This window comes from Aegilops tauschii, chromosome 6 (assembly GCF_002575655.3).
Source record: "Aegilops tauschii subsp. strangulata cultivar AL8/78 chromosome 6, Aet v6.0, whole genome shotgun sequence".
NCBI classification, from domain to species: domain Eukaryota; kingdom Viridiplantae; phylum Streptophyta; class Magnoliopsida; order Poales; family Poaceae; genus Aegilops; species Aegilops tauschii.
Genome location: NC_053040.3, coordinates 112,460,142 through 112,479,012, shown reverse-complemented (window position 1 = coordinate 112,479,012; position 18,871 = coordinate 112,460,142). Strand labels below are relative to the sequence as shown.

The 18,871-nt window shown below is 43.7% G+C and overlaps 1 protein-coding gene and 1 pseudogene across 1 annotated transcript; both read right to left on the bottom strand.

Moving 5' to 3' along the window:
- Positions 1–817: 817 nt before the first annotated feature.
- Positions 818–2,919, bottom strand: LOC109754324 (F-box protein At5g03100). The gene is made up of 3 exons (XM_020313233.4): positions 1,714–2,919; positions 1,467–1,628; positions 818–1,359 (listed from the first exon to the last, which is right to left on the bottom strand). Exons 1-3 carry the CDS (start codon positions 2,632–2,634, stop codon positions 997–999), a joined length of 1,446 nt encoding a protein of 481 aa, XP_020168822.1. The 5' UTR covers positions 2,635–2,919; the 3' UTR covers positions 818–996.
- Positions 2,920–17,616: 14,697 nt separating this feature from the next.
- On the bottom strand, positions 17,617–18,553 carry LOC109754323 (uncharacterized; annotated as a pseudogene).
- Between the last annotated feature and the right edge of the window lie 318 nt (positions 18,554–18,871).

The window sequence follows — 18,871 nt, the reverse complement described above, 5'->3', positions numbered from 1 at the left end:
AAGATAGCATTGCAAAGGGAGAACACATACTTGAAGGAAGATTCGCCAAACAAGAAAACATCATCTTCGAAAGATTGCACATACATCATTGCAACAGTCTGAAAGAGTGGCTATATTGTAATGAAGTTCGCATGACCACATGATTCATATCTTCATGATAGGAAAGTACATTTCGATGCTGCATGTAGTACTATCTAAGCCCAAAACATAAGTTTACTTATATGACCAATGCAAAAAACAGATAAGGTCCATGACAGCTGTAGTTTATACGACTTTATCTGCCATAACATAACTTTAATGGTAGGGCAATAGTAGATTATAGAGAACCTTGCTCCATCAGAATGCTCCTGTACAAACTATACCTATATAGTACTCCCTCCGTCCGGAATTACTTGTCGCAGAAATGGATGTATCTAGACGTATTTTTAGTTCTAGATACATTCATTTCTATCCATTTTTGCGAGTAATTTGGGGCGGAGGGAGTAGAAATCAAGAAACCTAGACGAGATAAGGCAATAGTGATTTTGAGACTAACCAAGGGAGCTCACCTCAAGCGGACAACACCAAGGTATCTTATATCAGGCAACAACTTACCAATCTATGCACGGTCCAGGATCTGAAATCAGTTGTCCAGTTTGTCCCTCAAAGAATGAAGTCATTCGTTTTCCTATGGTGTAAGCATATTTGTTTCGTATACATGATTTCCCAGCAGCAACTTATACATAAGCTAACTACAAAGAGATGGCTGATCAGGCTAATCGCAAAGCTATTTAGAGAGAAAAGCGGTAGTAGTAGTAGTAGAAGAGGCAAAGACGCAGATCTTAACACCTCACATTTTAACCATCTTGCCAGAATATCTGAAGTACAAATTTGCGAAAATGTTCTACCATACTCTGTATGTGTCCCAGATTTGTATTTCATGCTTGTTGCCTAACAGCTATAAATGTAATGATTTAGAAGAAATAATCGGACTACAGCACTGTTGCTAATTTCAAGCTAAAATCTGATGAAGACTTCCGAGTGCAATGGCTGAGCGTGAGAACTATCAGGCCCACTGAAAACTATCTGGGTGCCTGCTGAAGCTCTTTCAAGAATTTCTGCCTTTCGAGAAAGGGGCAGCACATCTGGCTGAATCTTTCTTAGCCCTTGTGGGTGATCCTCTTTAGGAGCAACCAGGAACAATTTCTTAAGGCAACTGGCCTTTGTCAGCAGAAAGTCCAGCAGACGCATCTCATTGTGATGCCCCTTGAAGTTTGTCATCTTGGCCAACCGAAGGTTTTCTAATCCGTCTTCAGGCTGTTCTTCCTCTGCCACGTCCAAGTAATTCCTCGTGAACGAATCATGGGTGTTTGTTGGTAGCTGTCACATCAAGTGCCATATATTGAGAATCAAAACGTCCAGACATCATGCATAGTACATATAATGAATGGACTATGACCAAATACATTGCGCGTAAAGATAACAACCTGCACGAAGAGCCTCTCCAACTGAGGACAGGAACAGGTCTTGAGGAAGCTAAAAATGTCTGCGAGATTGGAGTTGGCCATCCCGAACATGAGCAATTGAAGCTCCTTCAACCTGCGGAGATTGGTCTCCTTGAGGATGGTGGCCAGTGACGCAGACACGTACTAGAGGTAGAGGTAGAACAAAGTATAAGCGCATAGCCAATGGAAAGTGTTTCACAAGGAAATGGAATGGATGCCAAAGACGAACCTGGAGGGCAATGCTGCATATGGTGAGGGTGGTGATGTTGGCAAGGTGAGGAACCGCCGAGGGCAAATTGGTGGGCGGCAAGCCGGCCTCTGGCCCGCCCGAGCAGAGGTAGAGATCCTGGAAAGAGTCACCGACGCCAGAGAAAAGGTTGCTGCAGAGGAAGGGGCCGCTGAACCGGAACGAGCGGAGGCGGGGCGCCGCCGGGACCCGCAGCTCGGTGGTGCGGGAGCAGTCCACGACGGTGAGGCTCCTGAGGTTGGCGGCCCCGACGGTGGTGAAGTCGATGCGGCGTAGGTGGCGGCAGTAGCGGAGCTCGAGGTCGCGGAGGCAGGGGCAGGCGGCGACGACCCGGCGCAGCGCGGCGTCGGTGATGGAGACGGAGTGGAGGTGGATGACCTCGAGCGTGGCGACCATGGCGTTGGCGGAGGCCGTGAGGTGGAGCCCGCGCACCGAGAGGCGCGCCAGGAGCGGGCTCCCGACGGGGAAGTGCACGGCGAGCGCGCCGGCGCGGCGCTGGCCCCCGCGCGCGCCGCGGGCGCCGCCGCCATCGAGGCGGAGCTGCAGGTCCTCGACGCCGCAGGCCGCGGCGTAGTCGACGCAGCGCTTGAGGTCGGCCTGCGTGAGCTGGCCCGCGTGGAAGGCGAGGGAGAAGACGTCGACCCGGCGCCGCCCGCGCCGGTCGACGGCCGCGAGCTGCGCCTGGGCCCCCGCCGCGCCCGAGGGGCCCGGCGGGACGCGGAGGCGCAGCGAGGAGGGCACCGGCCAGCGCTGCTCCCAGAGGTCCCGCCACCGCGAGGAGAGCGCGCCGGTGCGGATGGCGCACTTGAGCGGCAGCAGGCTGAGAATCTGCAGGCGCAGCGCGTCCGGGAGCTCCGAGATGCGGTCCTCCCACCCCGCCGCGCGCCGCCGCTCCCGCTCCATCCTCGGCCTCCTCCTCCTCCTCTTCCCTACCCCGTCCGCATCGACCGGGATTCGCTCGCAGGGGGGTGGTGATGGGCCGGCCGCGTGCGTGCGTGCCGCTGGGGTCACTGGACTAGGACGGCGAGGGCGAAGGCGAAGGGGGAGGGAGAGACGTGTGGAGGCGTCTCGCCGGGCCGGTGCGGTGCGGTGCGCGTTGCGTCTCCCCTTCCAATCCCTCTCCTCCTCTCCCCTCCTGGCCCGTCCCTCCCTCCTCCTCTACCACTCTTCTACCTTTGTTTGGTGCGCCGGTCAGCAGCCCGTCCCTCCCTCCCTCCCTCCCCGGCCCGCGTCGCGTCCGCACCGTTGCGTCGCGTTGCCGTTGCGTTTGGTTCGCATCGATCGCGTCGCGTCGGGCCTTTTGGTTCTGGCCTCGTGCCCGGTCACCGGCCGCGCGGGATCGCCCCGTTTCACACGGCGCGTTCGCCCTGCCGTTTTTTTTTTTCCTTCTCCTTCTCTCGCTTCGCCAGCTAGCTGCTTTCCGGGGCCTTGTAGCTTCTTTTCCAAAAGGAAAATTTGGGAGTAATGAATCATTTCTCTCCGCCTCCGCCGTTTTGCTCTCTGCGTTCGTTTCACACCCTTTCGGAGGCCACCTCCATTTCTACTATGTTTTTCTTGCCCTTTTTGAAAAGGGGAGATCCTTTGGTGTTCGTGTGACCCGTTGTTTAGTCAGGGCTAATTGTGTTTAGTCCGGGCTAATTGAGCTGACCCACCTGGTGACCCCAAGTATCTTTTTTTTTTCAAGTTGTGACCCCAAGTATCTTGGAGACGTGACGAAGCCACGACGAGCCATACCGTGACACTCAAGAAGCGTTATTTCCTACTCCCTCTGTCCGAAAAAACTTATGCCAAACTTGTTTCTCAAATAAATGTATTTAACACTAACTTGATGCTAGATACATCCATTTGAGGAACAAACTTTTTCAGACGAAGATAGTATTTGATTAGGTTGTGGTACATCATTTTTTCTTGAACAATCACAGAGGATCGTGGTACATCATGAGACGGGCATATCAAACGCAAAACTAATGATGATCTCCTACTTCCTATCGTGTGGAGAGAAGGTAGAAAACATGAACATTACCTGCCGTGCTCATCAGCTAGCGTGATGTACTCACTCTATTTCTTTTTTACTCTGCATACTCAAAACCACTGTACTGTTAACTAGTGGGTCTTGGCACTCAAGACCTCTTGAACCCCTCAAAAAAAATAACTTAGACCTTTTGACTTAGAGCTATGTAGAGTTGCACAACTTTAGTAGAAGAGTGGGATGGATCGCCTCGTCGACTACCGAGGTACCACGTACTCCCTTCGTTTCTTTTTTACTTCGCATATAAGTCAAACATAATAAAGTTTGACCATGTTTATGTGAAAAATATCAACACTCACAATACCATATCAGTATCATTAGATGCGTTATGAAATTAATTTTAGTATTGTAGATGTTAATGTTTTAAAATATAAATTTGGTCAAATTTTACGAAGTTTAACTTTATTCTTCTACTTATGCTTTTACTCTTATGTTTAAAAATCAAAGAAAATGAATAAAATATGTTACTATAAAATAGAATAGAACTTACCTCGTGACAAGTGTGTTCATCAATCATCTTTCCAATATAGAATAGACATAGCTTTAAAATTCATAGGTCAAGTAGGAGTAATAAAAATAGAGGAATTATTAAAGAATACTATCCTTATCAAAATAGCCAAGGATCTATTCTATATGTGCATTTGTGCAAATCATTGAATGCTCTTTCTAGGTACATATATTATGCGTAAATATGAACCATAATTCTTTTTTTTTCTTTGATCGTTATTAACACGAGTCTGCGGGCATCACCGTCACGATGGGTGTACGCCTTCCTCGTCATCGCCTCGTACAAATGAGGAAGGAAATAATTTGCAATCAATGCACACAATTAAATAAGAAAATCATAATCGCAATTAATGATATTGATTATGTCTGAGCTTCACCTCACAAAAAATAAAATAATACTCCCTCCGTTTTTATTTACTTCGCATATTAGTTTTGGTCAAAGTCAACCTTTATAAACTTTGACCAAATTTATAGACAAAAATATTGGCATATACAATAACAAATCAATACCATTATATTCATTGTTGAATGTACTACCACATCATATAGATTTGTTATGGTTAAAAAAAATTCTATAAACTTGGTCTTTGACTTCAGTCAACTTTAATATGCAGAGTAAATAAAAATGGAGGGAGTACGTAATCAATGCATGATGATAAATAAAAAATAGCAAAGGTAATTAATCACATTGATTATATAATCTTCACTTTGTACATACACAAATAAGGGTAGTCCCAATACTCCACCCTTGACTGTATTTTAATTATGACATCCGAGCAAAAATCTGTTGTGTCACCATTTTTAACGAGGAAAGGGAAAGTTGTCATGTCTTAATCCAAATATAGCACTTAGCATCAATACCAACACAACTTGTATTTTTCTCTCTCATAAAACACATTACATTATAGCTCTTTTAGACACAACAATAAGATACAATTCATTGGAGGAGCTATATCTAAATACATGTTTAATGCATATGATATAACCAAAGATATAATGCACTCGAAGTGCCTCGAGGAAGGAAATACTAATACATAATTAATCCATGATGATAACTAAAGAAAACTAGTAAGGTACACTTAGGAGTTTTGCTAACAAAGATATGAATGAATATCGACATATCACATTATAACATGTAGACATGTAAGCTTGGAGTCATATATGCATATGACGTAGATGTTGAATTAATTCACGTAGTGCATCCTATTCAAAATCAAACTATAGCTACAAAATATTCGAAGACTACATGGTATAATACTACACTAAACTCGTGTGAATATATCCAACACATTTGTCTTTAGGTATCTCATATTGCAGTTTGAATAGCTAGTTGCATCTTCAAAACAAATGGGTTTTATGAATGTCATGTCATAGCCTTGAATAAAAAAGTTATAAATTCAAGTGTGAATGGAAATTCTTTTAGAAGAATTTCCAGGGAGGGGTGGATTCAAAGTATAGAAGAGTCTACAACAAATGAGAAATGTTCGTGATGTGAGGTTTGCGCATATTGTTCATTGTAAATCGTAAATGAAAAAAAGAAATGGTTGTTCATTTAGAAGAAACAAGTTTGCATAATTAAAGTACGAACATTCTAGAACAAAGCAGAAGTGTTTGTGTAGATGTTTGCTCATATTGTGAAGTGTAAATCATAGAGTAAAAAGAGGATGATAATTGATTTAGAACTAAGAAAAAGGATAATTAATGTATGAAAGATTCTAAAAAAAGTTCTTGGCTTTTGAGTTTCATGTAATTATTGTGCATTGCAAAACTTAAAGAAAAATAAAAATAAAGAATGGGAATTCATTTAGAAGAATTCTTTTTTAATAATTAAAACTTGGAAGATTCTAGAACAGAGGAGGACTGTTTGTGTTTTGAGGTTTGTGTATTTTGCTTAAGCTCAACCATGGAATTTTGGCATGATCCGATGGAGTGAAGATGATATCCAATGGCCAGTAGTGCTCGGGTTTGCCACCTCTGTACTGTCGAATTGTTCATTCAATGACCAATATTCAAAGTTTTTTGCACACTATATAGGGGTATAACAAATAGATAACAAGAGTATGTAATGATATTGATTATATAGTCCCTCCAAAAGGTATATAGTATGTGTGTGAGCCTCTAGGTCGGTAATTTGATTAATCAAATATGTGGTGTATGTGACGAAAAATATATGTTTTGAACCTTCATCCATATATGAATTCAATTATATGCTTTTGGTGTGATATACACATATTTGGCCAAATAAATTGATGATTTAAAAGCACAAGCACACCCTAAGTGTTGGGGAACGCGGTATTTCAAAAAATTTACCTACGATCACGCAAGATCTATCTAGGAGATGCATAGCAACGAGACGGGAGAGTGTGTCCACGTACCCTCGTAGACCGAAAGCGGAAGCGTTTAGTAACGCAGTTGATGTAGTGGAACGTCTTCACGATCCAACCGATCCAAGTACCGAACGTACGGCACCTCCATGTTCAGTACACGTTCAGCACGATGACGTCCCTCGAGCTCTTGATCCAGTTGAGGACGAGGGAGAGTTCCGTCAGCATGACGGCGTGGCGACGATGATGATGAAGTTACCGGCGTAGGGCTTCGCCTAAGCACTACGACGATATGACCGAGGTGTTAAACTGTGGAGGGGGGCACCGCACATGGCTAAGAGATTGTCTGTTGTGTGTTCTAAGGTGCCCCCTGCCCCCGTATATAAAGTAGGAGAGGGGGAGGCCGGCCGGCCCCTGTAGGGCGCGCCAAGAGAGAGGAGTCCTACTAGGACTCCAAGTCCTAGTAGGATTCCACTTGGTGGAAGGGGGGAGAAGGAAGGGAGAGGGAAAGGGAAAGGGGGGCGTCGCCCCCTTCCCCTAGTCCAATTCGGACTACAAGGAGGGCGTGGCCAGCCCCTTGTGGCCCTTCTCTCTCTCCACTAAGGCCCATGAAGGCCCATTAGTTCCCCCGGGGGGTTCCGATAACCCTCCGGCACTCCGATAGTTATCCGGTACCTCTCGGAACTCATCCGGTGTCCGAATAACATCGTCCAATATATCATTCTTTATGTCTCGGCCATTTCGAGACTCCTCGTCAGGTCCGTTATCTCATCCGGGACTCCGAACAAAATTTGGTCATCAAATCACATAACTCATAATACAAATCGTCATCGAACGTTAAGCATGCGGACCCTACGGGTTCGAGAACTATGTAGACATGACCGAGACATATCTCCGGTCAATATCCAATAGCGGAACCTGGATACTCATATTGGCTCCTACATATTCTACCAAGATCTTTATCGGTCAAACCGCATAACAACATACGTCATTCCCTTTGTCATCGGTATGTTACTTGCCCGAGATTCGATCGTCGGTATCATCATACCTAGTTCAATCTCGTTACCGGCAAGTCTCTTTACTCGTTCCGTAATGCATCATCCCGCAACTAACTAATTAGTCACATTGCTTGCAAGGCTTATAGTGATGTGCATTACCGAGAGGGCCCAGAGATACCTCTTCAATACACGGAGTGACAAATCCTAATCTCGATCTATGCCAACTCAACAAACACCATCGGAGACACCTGTAGAGTATCTTTATAATCACCCAGTTACGTTGTGACGTTTGATAGCACACAAAGTGTTCCTCCGGTATTCGGGAGTTGCATAATCTCATAGTCAGAGGAATATGTATAAGTCATGAAGAAAGCAATAGCAATAAAACTAAACGATCATTATGCTAAGCTAACGGATGGGTCTTGTCCATCACATCATTCTCTAATGATGTGATCCCGTTCATCAAATGGCAACACATGTCAAACTTAACCATCTTTGATTAACGAGCTAGTCTAGTAGAGGCATACTAGGGACACTCTATTTTGTCTATGTATTCACACATGTACTAAGTTTCCGGTTAATACAATTCTAGCATGAATAATAAACATTTATCATGATACAAGGAAATATAAACAACAACTTTATTATTGCCTCTAGGGCATATTTCCTTCAGTCTCCTACTTGCACTAGAGTCAATAATCTAGTTCACATCGTCATGTGATTTAACACCAATAGTTCACATCACCATGTGATTAACATCTAAAGGGTTTACTAGAGTCAGTAATCTAGTTCACATCGCCATGTGATTAACACCCAAAGAGTACATAGGTGTGATCATGTTTTGCTTGTGAGCGAGGTTTAGTCAACGGGTCTGCTATGTTCAGATCCGTATGTATTTTGCAAATTTTATATGTCTACAATGCTCTGCATGGAGCTACTCTAGCTAATTGCACCCACTTTCAATATGTATCCAGATTGAGACTTAGATTCATCTGGATTGATGTAAAGCTTGCATCGACGTAACTTTTTATGACGAACTCTTTATCACCTCCATAACCGAGAAATATTTCCTTAGTCCTCTTAGGTAACTAAGGATAACTTTGACCGCTGTCTAGTGATCCACTCCTGGATTACTATCGTACCCCCTTGCCAAACTCATGGCAAGGTACACAATAGGTCTGGTACACAGCATAGCATACTTCATAGAACCTATGACTGAGGCATAGGGAATGATTTTCATTCTCTTTCTATTTTCTGTCGTGGTCGGGTTTTGAGTCTTACTCAACTTCACACCTTACCAATCAGGCAAGAACTCCTTCTTTGACTGATCCATTTTGAACTCCTTCAAAAACTTATTAAGGTATGTGCTCATTGAAAGTTTTATCAAGCGTCTTGATATATCTTTATAGATCTTGATGCCCAATATGTAAGTAGTTTCACTAAGGTCTTTCTTTGAAAAAATCCTTTCAAACACTCCTTTATGCTTTCGAGAAAATTCTACATCATTTCTGATCAACAATATGTCATTCACATATACTTATCAGGAAGGCTGTAATGCTCCCACTCACTTTCTTGTAAATACAGGCTTCTCCAAAAGTCTGTATAAAACTATATGCTTTGATCAACTCATCAAAACGTATATTCCAACTCCAAGATGCTTGCACCAGTCCATAGATGGATCACTGGAGCTTGCACACTTTGTTAGCACCTTTAGGGTCGACAAAACCTTCTGGTTGCATCATATACAACTCTTCTTTAATAAATCCATTAAGGAATGCATTTTTAACATCCATTTGCCAGATTTCATAAAATGCGGCAATTGCTAACAAGATTCGGACAGACTTAAGCATCGATACGAGTGAGAAAATCTCATCGTATTCAACACCTTGAACTTGTCGAAAACCTTTTTCGACAATTCGAGCTTTGTAGATAATAACACTACCATCAGCGTCTGTCTTCCTCTAGAAGATCCATTTATTCTCTATGGCTCGCCGATCATCGGGCAAGTCCACCAAAGTCCACAATTTGTTCTTATACATGGATCCCATCTCAGATTTCATGGCCTCAAGCCATTTCGCGGAATCTGGGCTCATCATCGCTTCCTCATAATTCGTAGGTTCGTCATGGTCTAGTAACATGACTTCCAGAACAGGATTACTGTACCACTCTGGTGCGTAACGTATTATGGTTGACCTACGAGGTTCGGTAATAACTTGATCTGAAGTTTCATGATCATCATCATTAACTTCCTCACTAATTGGTGTAGGCATCACTGGAACTGATTTTTGTGATGAATCATTTTCCAATTCGGGAGAAGGTACAACTACCTCATCAAGTTCTACTTTCCTCCCACTCACTTCTTTCGAGAGAAACTCCTTCTCTAGAAAGTATCCATTCTTAGCAACGAATATCTTGCCTTCGGATCTGTGATATAAGGTGTACCCAACAGTTTCTTTTGGGTATCCTATGAAGATGCATTTCTCCGATTTGGGTTCGAGCTTATTAGGTTGAAGCTTTTTCACATAAGCATCGCAACCCCAAACTTTAAGAAACGACAGCTTAGGTTTCTTGCCAAACCACGGTTCATACGGTGTCGTCTCAACGGATTTAGATGGTGCCCTATTTAACGTGAATGCAGCTGTCTCTAATGCATAACCCCAAAATGATAGTGGAAAATCGGTAAGAGACATCATAGACCGCACCATATCCAATATAGTACGGTTACGACGTTCGGACACACCATTACGCTATGGTTTTCCAGGTGCGTGAGTTGTGGAACTATTCCACATTGTTTTAAATGAAGGCCAAACTCATAAATCAAATATTTGTCTCCGCGATCAGATCGCAGAAACTTTATTTTCTTGTTACGATGATTCTCCACTTCACTCTGAAATTCTTTGAACTTTTCAAATGTTTCATACATGTGTTTCATTAAGTAGATATACCCATATCTGCTCAAATCATCTGTGAAGGTCAGAAAATAACGATACCCGCCACGAGCCTCAACACTCATTGGACCGCATACATCGGTATGTATTATTTCCAATAAGTCAGTGGTTCGCTCCATTGTTCCGGAGAACGGAGTTTCAGTCATCTTGCCCATGAGGCATGGTTCGCAAGTATCAAATGATTCATGATCAAGTGATTCCAAAAGCCCATCTGCATGGAGTTTCTTCATGCGCTTTACACCAATATGATCAAAACGGCAGTGCCACAAATATGTTGCACTATCATTATCAATTTTGCATCTTTTGGCATCAATATTATGTGTATCACTGCGATCGAGATTCAGTAAACTATTTACATTGGATGTAAGACCATAGAAGGTTTTATTCATGTAAACAGAACACCAATTATTCTCTGACTTAAATGAATAACCGTATCGCAATAAACATGATCCAATCATATTCATGCTCAACGCAAACACCAAATAACATTTATTTAGTTCCAATACTAATCCCGAAGGTAGAGGGAGTATGTGATGGTGATCTTATCAACCTTGGAATCATTTCCAACACACATCGTCACCTTTCCCTCAACTAGTCTCTGGTCATTTTGTAACTCCTATTTCGAGTTACTAATCATAGCAACTGAACCGATATCAAATACCCAGCGCTACTATGAACACTAGTAAAAAGTACACATCAATAACATGTATATCATATATACTTTTGTTCACTTTGTCATCCTTCTTATCTGCCAAGTATTTGGGGCAGTTCCGCTTCCAGTGACCATTTACTTTGCAGTAGAAGCACTCAGTTTCAGGCTTGGGTCTAGCTTTGGGCTTCTTCATGGGAGTGGCAACTTGCTTGCCATTCTTCTTGAAGTTCCATTTCCTTGCCCTTTTACTTGAAACTAGTGGTCTTGTCAACCATCAACATTTGATGCTTTTCTTGATTTCTACCTTCGCCGATTTCAGCATCACGAAGAGCTTGGGAATCATTTTTGTCATCCCTTGCATATTATAGTTCATCACGAAGTTCCAGTAACTTGGTGATAGTGACTAGAGAACTCTTGTCAATCACTATCTTATCTAGAAGATTAACTCCCACTTGATTCAAGCGATTGTAGTACTCAGACATTCTGAGCACATGCTCACTGGTTGAGCTATTCTCCTCTATCTTGTAGGAAAAATACTTTTGAGAGGTCTCATACCTCTCGACTCGGGCATGAGTCTGAAATACCAATTTCAACTCTTGGAACATCTTATATGCTCCATGGCATTCAAAATGTTTTTGAAGTCCCGGTTCTAAGCCGTAAAGCATGGTGCACTAAACTATCAAGTAGTCATCATACCGAGCTTGTCAAACATTCATAACGTCTGTATCTGCTCCTGCAATAGGTCTGTCACCTAGTGGTGCATCAAGGACATAATTATTCCGTGCAGCAATGAGGATAGTCCTCAAATCACGGACCCAGTCTGCATCATTGCTACTATCATCTTTCAACTTATTTTTCTCTAGGAACATATCAAAAAAATAAACGGGGAACTACATCGCAAGCTATTGATCTACAACATAGATATGCAAATACTATCAGGACTAAGTTCATGATAAATTAAAGTTCAATTAATCATATTACTTAAGGACTCCCACTTAGATAGACATCTCTCTAGTCATCTAAATGATCACGTGATCCATATCAACTAAACCATGTCCGATCATCACGTGAGATGGAGTAGTTTTCAGTGGTGAACATCACTATGTTGATCATATCTACTATATGATTCACATTCGACCTTTCGGTCTCAGTGTTCCGAGGCCATATCTGCATATGCTAGGCTCGTCAAGTTTAACCCGAGTATTCTGCATGTGCAAAACTAGCTTGCACCCATTGTATGTGAACGTAGAGCTTATCACACCCGATCATCACGTGGTGTCTCGGCACGATGAACTATAGCAACGGTCATACTCAGGGAGAACACCTATACCTTGAAATTTAGTGAGGGATCATCTTATAATGCTACCGCCGTACTAAGCAAAATAAGATGCATAAAGGATAAACACCACATGCAACCAAAATATGTGACATGATATGGCCATCATCATCTTGTGCCTTTGATCTCCATCTCCAAAGCATCGTCATGATCTCCATCGTCACCGGCATGACACCATGATCTCCATCATCTTGATCTCTATCAATGTGTCGTCACATGGTCGTCTCACCAACTATTGCTTTTGCAACTATTGCTATCGCATAGCAATAAAGTAAAGAAATTATATGGCGCTTGCATCTTATGCAATAAAGAGACAACCATAAGGCTCCTGCCAGTTGCCGATAACTTCAACAAAACATGATCATCTCATACAACAAATTATATCACATCATGTCTTGACCATATCATATCACAACATGCCATGCAAAAACAAGTTAGACGTCCTCTACTTTGTTGTTGCAAGTTTTGGGTGCCTGCTACGGGCTTCTAGCAAGAACCGTTCTTACCTACGTATCAAAACCACAACGATTTTTCGTCAAGTGTGCTGTTGTAACCTTTAACAAGGACCGGCCGTAGTCAAACTCGATTCAACTAAAGTTGGAGAAACAGACACCCGCTAGCCACCTGTGTGCGAAGCACGTCGGTAGAACCAGTCTCATGAATGCGGTCATGTAATGTCGGTCCGGGCCGCTTCATCCAACAATACCGCCGAATCAAAGTAAGATGTTGGTGGTAAGCAGTATGACTATTATCGCCGACAACTTTTTGTGTTCTACTCGTGCATATCATCTACACATAGACCTGGCTCGGATGCCACTGTTGGGGAACGCAGTATTTCAAAAAATTTACCTACGATCACGCAAGATCTATCTAGGAGATGCATAGCAACGAGACGGGAGAGTGTGTCCACGTACCCTCGTAGACCGAAAGCGGAAGCATTTAGTAACGCGGTTGATGTAGTGGAACGTCTTCACGATCCAACTGATCCAAGTACCGAACGTACGACACCTCCGTGTTCAGCACACGTTCAGCACGATGACGTCCCTCGAGCTCTAGATCCAGTTGAGGACGAGAGAGAGTTCCGTCAGCACGACGGTGTTGCGACGGTGATGATGAAGTTACCGGCGCAGGGCTTCGCCTAAGCACTACGATGATATGACCGAGGTGTTAAACTGTGGAGGGGGCACCGCACACGGCTAAGAGATTGTCTGTTGTGTGTTCTAGGGTGCCCCCTGCCCCCGTATATAAAGGAGGAGAGGGGGAGGCCGGCCGGCCCCTGTAGGGCGCGCCAAGAGAGAGGAGTCCTACTAGGACTCCAAGTCCTAGTAGGATTCCACTTGGTGGAAGGGGGAAGAAGGAAGGGAGAGGGAGAGGGAAAGGGAAAGGGGGTGTCGCCCCCTTCCCCTAGTCCAATTCGGACTGCAAGGGGGGTGCGTGGCCAGCCCCTTGTGGCCCTTCTTTCTCTCTCCACTAAGGCCCATGAAGGCCCATTAGTTCCCCCGGGGGGTTCCGATAACCCTCCGGCACTCCGATAGTTATCCGGTACCTCTTGGAACTCATCCGGTGTCCGAATAACATTGTCCAATATATCATTCTTATGTCTCGACCATTTCGAGACTCCTCGTCATGTCCGTGATCTCAACTGGGACTCCGAACAAAGTTCGGTCATCAAATCACATAACTCATAATATAAATCGTCATCGAACGTTAAGCATGCGGACCCTACGGGTTCGAGAACTATGTAGACATGACCGAGACATATCTCCGGTCAATAACCAATAGCGGAACCTGGATGCTCATATTGGCTCCTACATATTCTACGAAGATCTTTATCGGTCAAACGGCATAACAACATACGTCATTCCCTTTGTCATCGGTATGTTACTTGCCCGAGATTCCGATCGTCGGTATCATCATACCTACTTCAATCTCGTTACCGGCAAGTCTCTTTACTCGTTCCCTAATGCATCATCCCGCAACTAAATAATTAGTCACATTGCTTGCAAGGCTTATAGTAATGTGCATTACCGAGAGGGCCCAGAGATGCCTCTCCGATACACGGAGTGACAAATCCTAATATCGATCTATGCCAACTCAACAAACACCATCGGAGACACCTGTAGAGCATCTTTATAATCGCCCAGTTACGTTGTGACGTTTGATAGCACACAAAGTGTTCCTCCGGTATTCGGGAGTTGCATAATCTCATAGTCAGAGGAATATGTATAAGTCATGAAGAAAGCAATAGCAATAAAACTAAACGATCATTATGCTAAGCTAACGGATGGGTCTTGTCCATCACATCATTCTCTAATGATGTGATCCCGTTCATCAAATGACAACACATGTCTATGGTTAGGAAACTTAACCATCTTTGATTAACGAGCTAGTCTAGTAGAGGCATACTAGGGACACTCTGTTTTGTCTATGTATTCACACATGTACTAAGTTTCCGGTTAATACAATTCTAGCATGAATAATAAACATTTATCATGATATAAGAAAATATAAATAACAGCTTTATTATTGCCTCTAGGGCATTTTTCTTTCACTAAGTACCTGTCAGAAGGGAGTAATATTGATTTCCTTTGTAGCAAACTCGGGTGCATGCTTTTTACAAACTACAAAATTGTACAAACTCTGGCATGTTGCACTTCTAGTAGGATTTTTTTTTTGTTTATTGCATATAATTTTTTACATGATGTCCTTCTAGTTAGTGTCTTCTTATTTTCTTGCCCCTTTTCAAATAGAGGAGAGGTAATGCTCATGTTTTCAACCTCCTCCTCACATGATGAGAACTTGGAGATCATCATTAGTTTTGTGTTTTGATCGTCAAAAAACGCTTCACAACTTAATTTAAACTTAATCTTTGTCGTGGCTTCTTCATGGCTTCGAGATACTTGGGGTCACTAAAAAAGGCTCAACGAGCCCTAACAACGGATCATGCGAACATGAAAGGATCTCATCCTTTTCAAAAAGTGGGATTTTTTTTAATGAAGCCAAAAAATTAGTCCATGGCCTTATTCATGGAATTGGGGATGGCAAAACCACGGATGCTTGTGCACATAATTGGCTCCTGAGGGACTTAACATGAGTACGATCACGTGTCGAACGGTACATGAGCTAATCCTCCCTAACTCGACATCATGCGCCCGGTAAAAGATCATGCAACATTTTATCACTATTGGCATCGAGGTAATTTTATCTATCAGTTAATTTACACGCCAAATGGAGGATTACAGGTCATGGAATTTTGCGAAGAAGGGAAGCTTTTTTGTCTGCGCAGCATAGTGGATGTTGATTGTAACAAAGAACCAACGCGAGCCCTGGCTTGAGGACGGTTGCATCCACTCCCACATGTAGATCATTCATTTAAACATGGCAAAGAATAAACTAATACTTAGATCTAAGTGTATAGTGATGAAGTGACAATTCATGACACTGCAACAAGCATGCTGGAAAGTTCATCAGATTGACCACCACCATACTAGGCAACGTAATGGCGCCTCATCCCACTTCTACTCCGAGCCTTCATAATTGGTACTTTGAGCCGTGACTGGATTTGTGCCTCCATTATTTGAATGTGCGGTCGAAAGTAAAATAACAACAAAGGATCAAAGCAATCATCAAAACCTAAAGATCGATCCAAAACCGCTCACTCATCGTGTTCGTCGACGTATATCTGAGCACGCATGGCGCAGCAAGGGCACACGCCATCACCCCGTTGTGGCCACCGGAGTTCCTTACTGATCCTGCTCTCGCACCTCTCCACGAGCCTCTTGCCGATCAGCTCAAGGGCCACACAGTCGCCAGCGTCGAGCAGCTCGAGGCGCGGGCAATGCTCGAGGAGGGCCACCGGCCATTCCTTTTTCACGATGCCGCGCGACAGCACCAGCTGCTCCAGCAGCGGGAGCTTCTTGATCGCCGCCGTGACTAGGTCTCCCTCACCCCTGTAGAGCGCGCTCGTCACATGGAGGCTCCTCAGCGAAGGCGCGCTGCATCCATGGATGTACGCAGGCATGGCGATCAGTTAGCTCGATCGATCGGAGGTTTGATACTCCCTCCATCACAGTATATAGGGCGCAGTTTCAAAACCAGAATTTTTTCACAATCCCTTTGAAATAGGGCGCACCTCCTTAATTAGGCTATTAATTACTTAGCATCAGTACTCCCGCATGCATGGTTTGGCTAGTGGGAACATGAATTCTTTTGCCTCCCGTATGCAGGTGTGAACATGAGTGCATGTGAGGCATGCAAGTGTGAACATGAGCCTACTCCCGCATGCAGTTTCTCCCTCCCTCTCTCCTTCGGCTCCCGCATGCAACATGTATAAAACCGCTGCCATGGAGGTGCAAGGCGTGGTGGAGTTTGCTCTCTTTCAGTTTCTCCCTCTCTCTCTCCTTCGGCTCCCTAGGCTGCTGCCATGAAGGAGGTGCAAGGCGTGGTGGAGGTTGCTGCCATGAAGGAGGTGCAAGGCGTGGTGGAGGTTGCTTCCATGAAGGAGGTGCAAGGCGTGGTGGAGGTTGCTGCCATGGAGGAGGTGCAAGGCATGGTGGAGGTTGCTGCTATGGAGGAGGTGCAAGGCGTGGTGGAAGTTCATGCCATGAAGGAGATGGTGCAAGAGCAAGAGATGGTACGCAAAACCTACTCCAACCCGACCTCAACTTGTGAGGTGTGCATTCATCCGGCTTTGTGCCTCAAGTGTGGCATCCGTGGTGAGGCTTCTATATTCCTTTGCTCGGGGTGTAGGCTCCCGGTTCCAAAAGATTTACGTTCTTGCTCCTCGTGTGGAAATCCTTGCCTGTGTGACAATTATTGGTGCAAGGATTGTGCGATTACGACGGCGATAAACAAAGATGGGATATGCATAAGGTGTCGTCGCAACCCATCTATCTATCTCGAGGAGGAAAAGAAAGCGCATAATGTGCCGAATAGTCAAGTTTAGATTTGCCAGATGATGAAAAAAAGTGAGTTGTAATGGTTATATATGTTTCAAGTTTATAACATTACATGATCTTATGTAAGAAAATGAGTATGAATATGGTTTTATATGATCTTATATGAAGAGCTGTTTTATATGATCTTGTCATGTAACGTTATATGAAAATGGTTCCATGATAAACCCTACGGTGTAAATTTTCAGTTCAAAACAGTCCACAATTTTTTTGATAAGATTAATGAAACTAATACTCGAATAGTAGCACCATCACATGAGGCAGTACAAATCATGTTGAGTTCAAGAACTCAATTGCTTGCTCAACATATTCTAGATCAATCGTCAAACGAACCGAGAGAAGTCCTTGTCTCTCTAATGCTTTTTTCTTCAAGTGAGGAACTGCGTAGTGGATAGACCCTTTGTGCTTGATGATCTCTCTCATGCACGCTTGATGACTCAACCAGATCCTGTTGAGCTTTTGATGGGGGTACTCAGCTAGGGATTGATTAACCTATGACACATAACAGCAAGAAAACTCAAATCATTACATAAGCAAATAGCTATGTATCACAAATAACATATAAATACTCAAATGGAACATTGCAAGACCTTTTGGACAATCTCGGCTAGGGTCTTGGGCATCTTTCTATGGAACATGGCTTGAATTGAGGCAAACCAACCAAGATCTAATATGTTTGTGTCGGGAGAATTAGGTGGTTGGTATATCATCCTAATATCCCAACCACCCCTAGCAGCTTCCTGCAAAAAAAGTGGATCATCTGGTTTTATATGAGTCCTAGCATTGTCTTGCTGTACGTAGATAGTGTTCCATCTATCGCTCTCAGGCCACTTTTCCTTTATAGCCGGCAGTACGTATTTCACTAAGTATTCCCGACTTTTCTCCCTGTCCACTGTATGGCAAGGCTTGAGCTCCCATGTCCCTCTCAACCTTATGGATATAGAAACAAAGTAAATAATGTGCACATAAAATTTTAGCACAAAGTAGGAGTAGTAACAAAAACAAGTGCGGAGCTGTTTTGACTCTTTTTTTGAGCTTGCACCATTTCTGTGTAAGCCCAAACCCCAATCTTGCCATCAAAAACACAATTGCCTTGAGCAGCATACCTCGGTCTAGCCATTGCGGACAAGAACATAATTTTTTGAATGTGGTTTTTATGTTTACATTCCCGGTGTGGTGCATTCTCTCTATGGCTCAAATACATGTTCTGGGTCTTCCGCGTGCGATAAAACCATTTCTCATCTATATGAACCAGATCCATATCAGCCCTAAATGTGGGTTTGATACCGCCTAGGGACGTTAGGCTACATGGCTCAAGATGCTTTAGAGCATACTCCACACGAGCCCTTTCATTTGCAGCAGTCAAGGCAGGCTTCAATTCACTCGTTATT

Coding starts and splice junctions, on each gene's coding strand:
- LOC109754324 (XM_020313233.4), bottom strand. CDS start 2,634: ATGGAGCGGGAGCGGCGGCGCGCGGCGGGGTGGGAGGACCGCATCTCG. Junction 1,629..1,713: donor TATGCAGCATTGCCCTCCAG/GTTCGTCTTTGG, acceptor CTCTACCTCTAG/TACGTGTCTGCGTCACTGGC. Junction 1,360..1,466: donor TGGAGAGGCTCTTCGTGCAG/GTTGTTATCTTT, acceptor TTGATGTGACAG/CTACCAACAAACACCCATGA.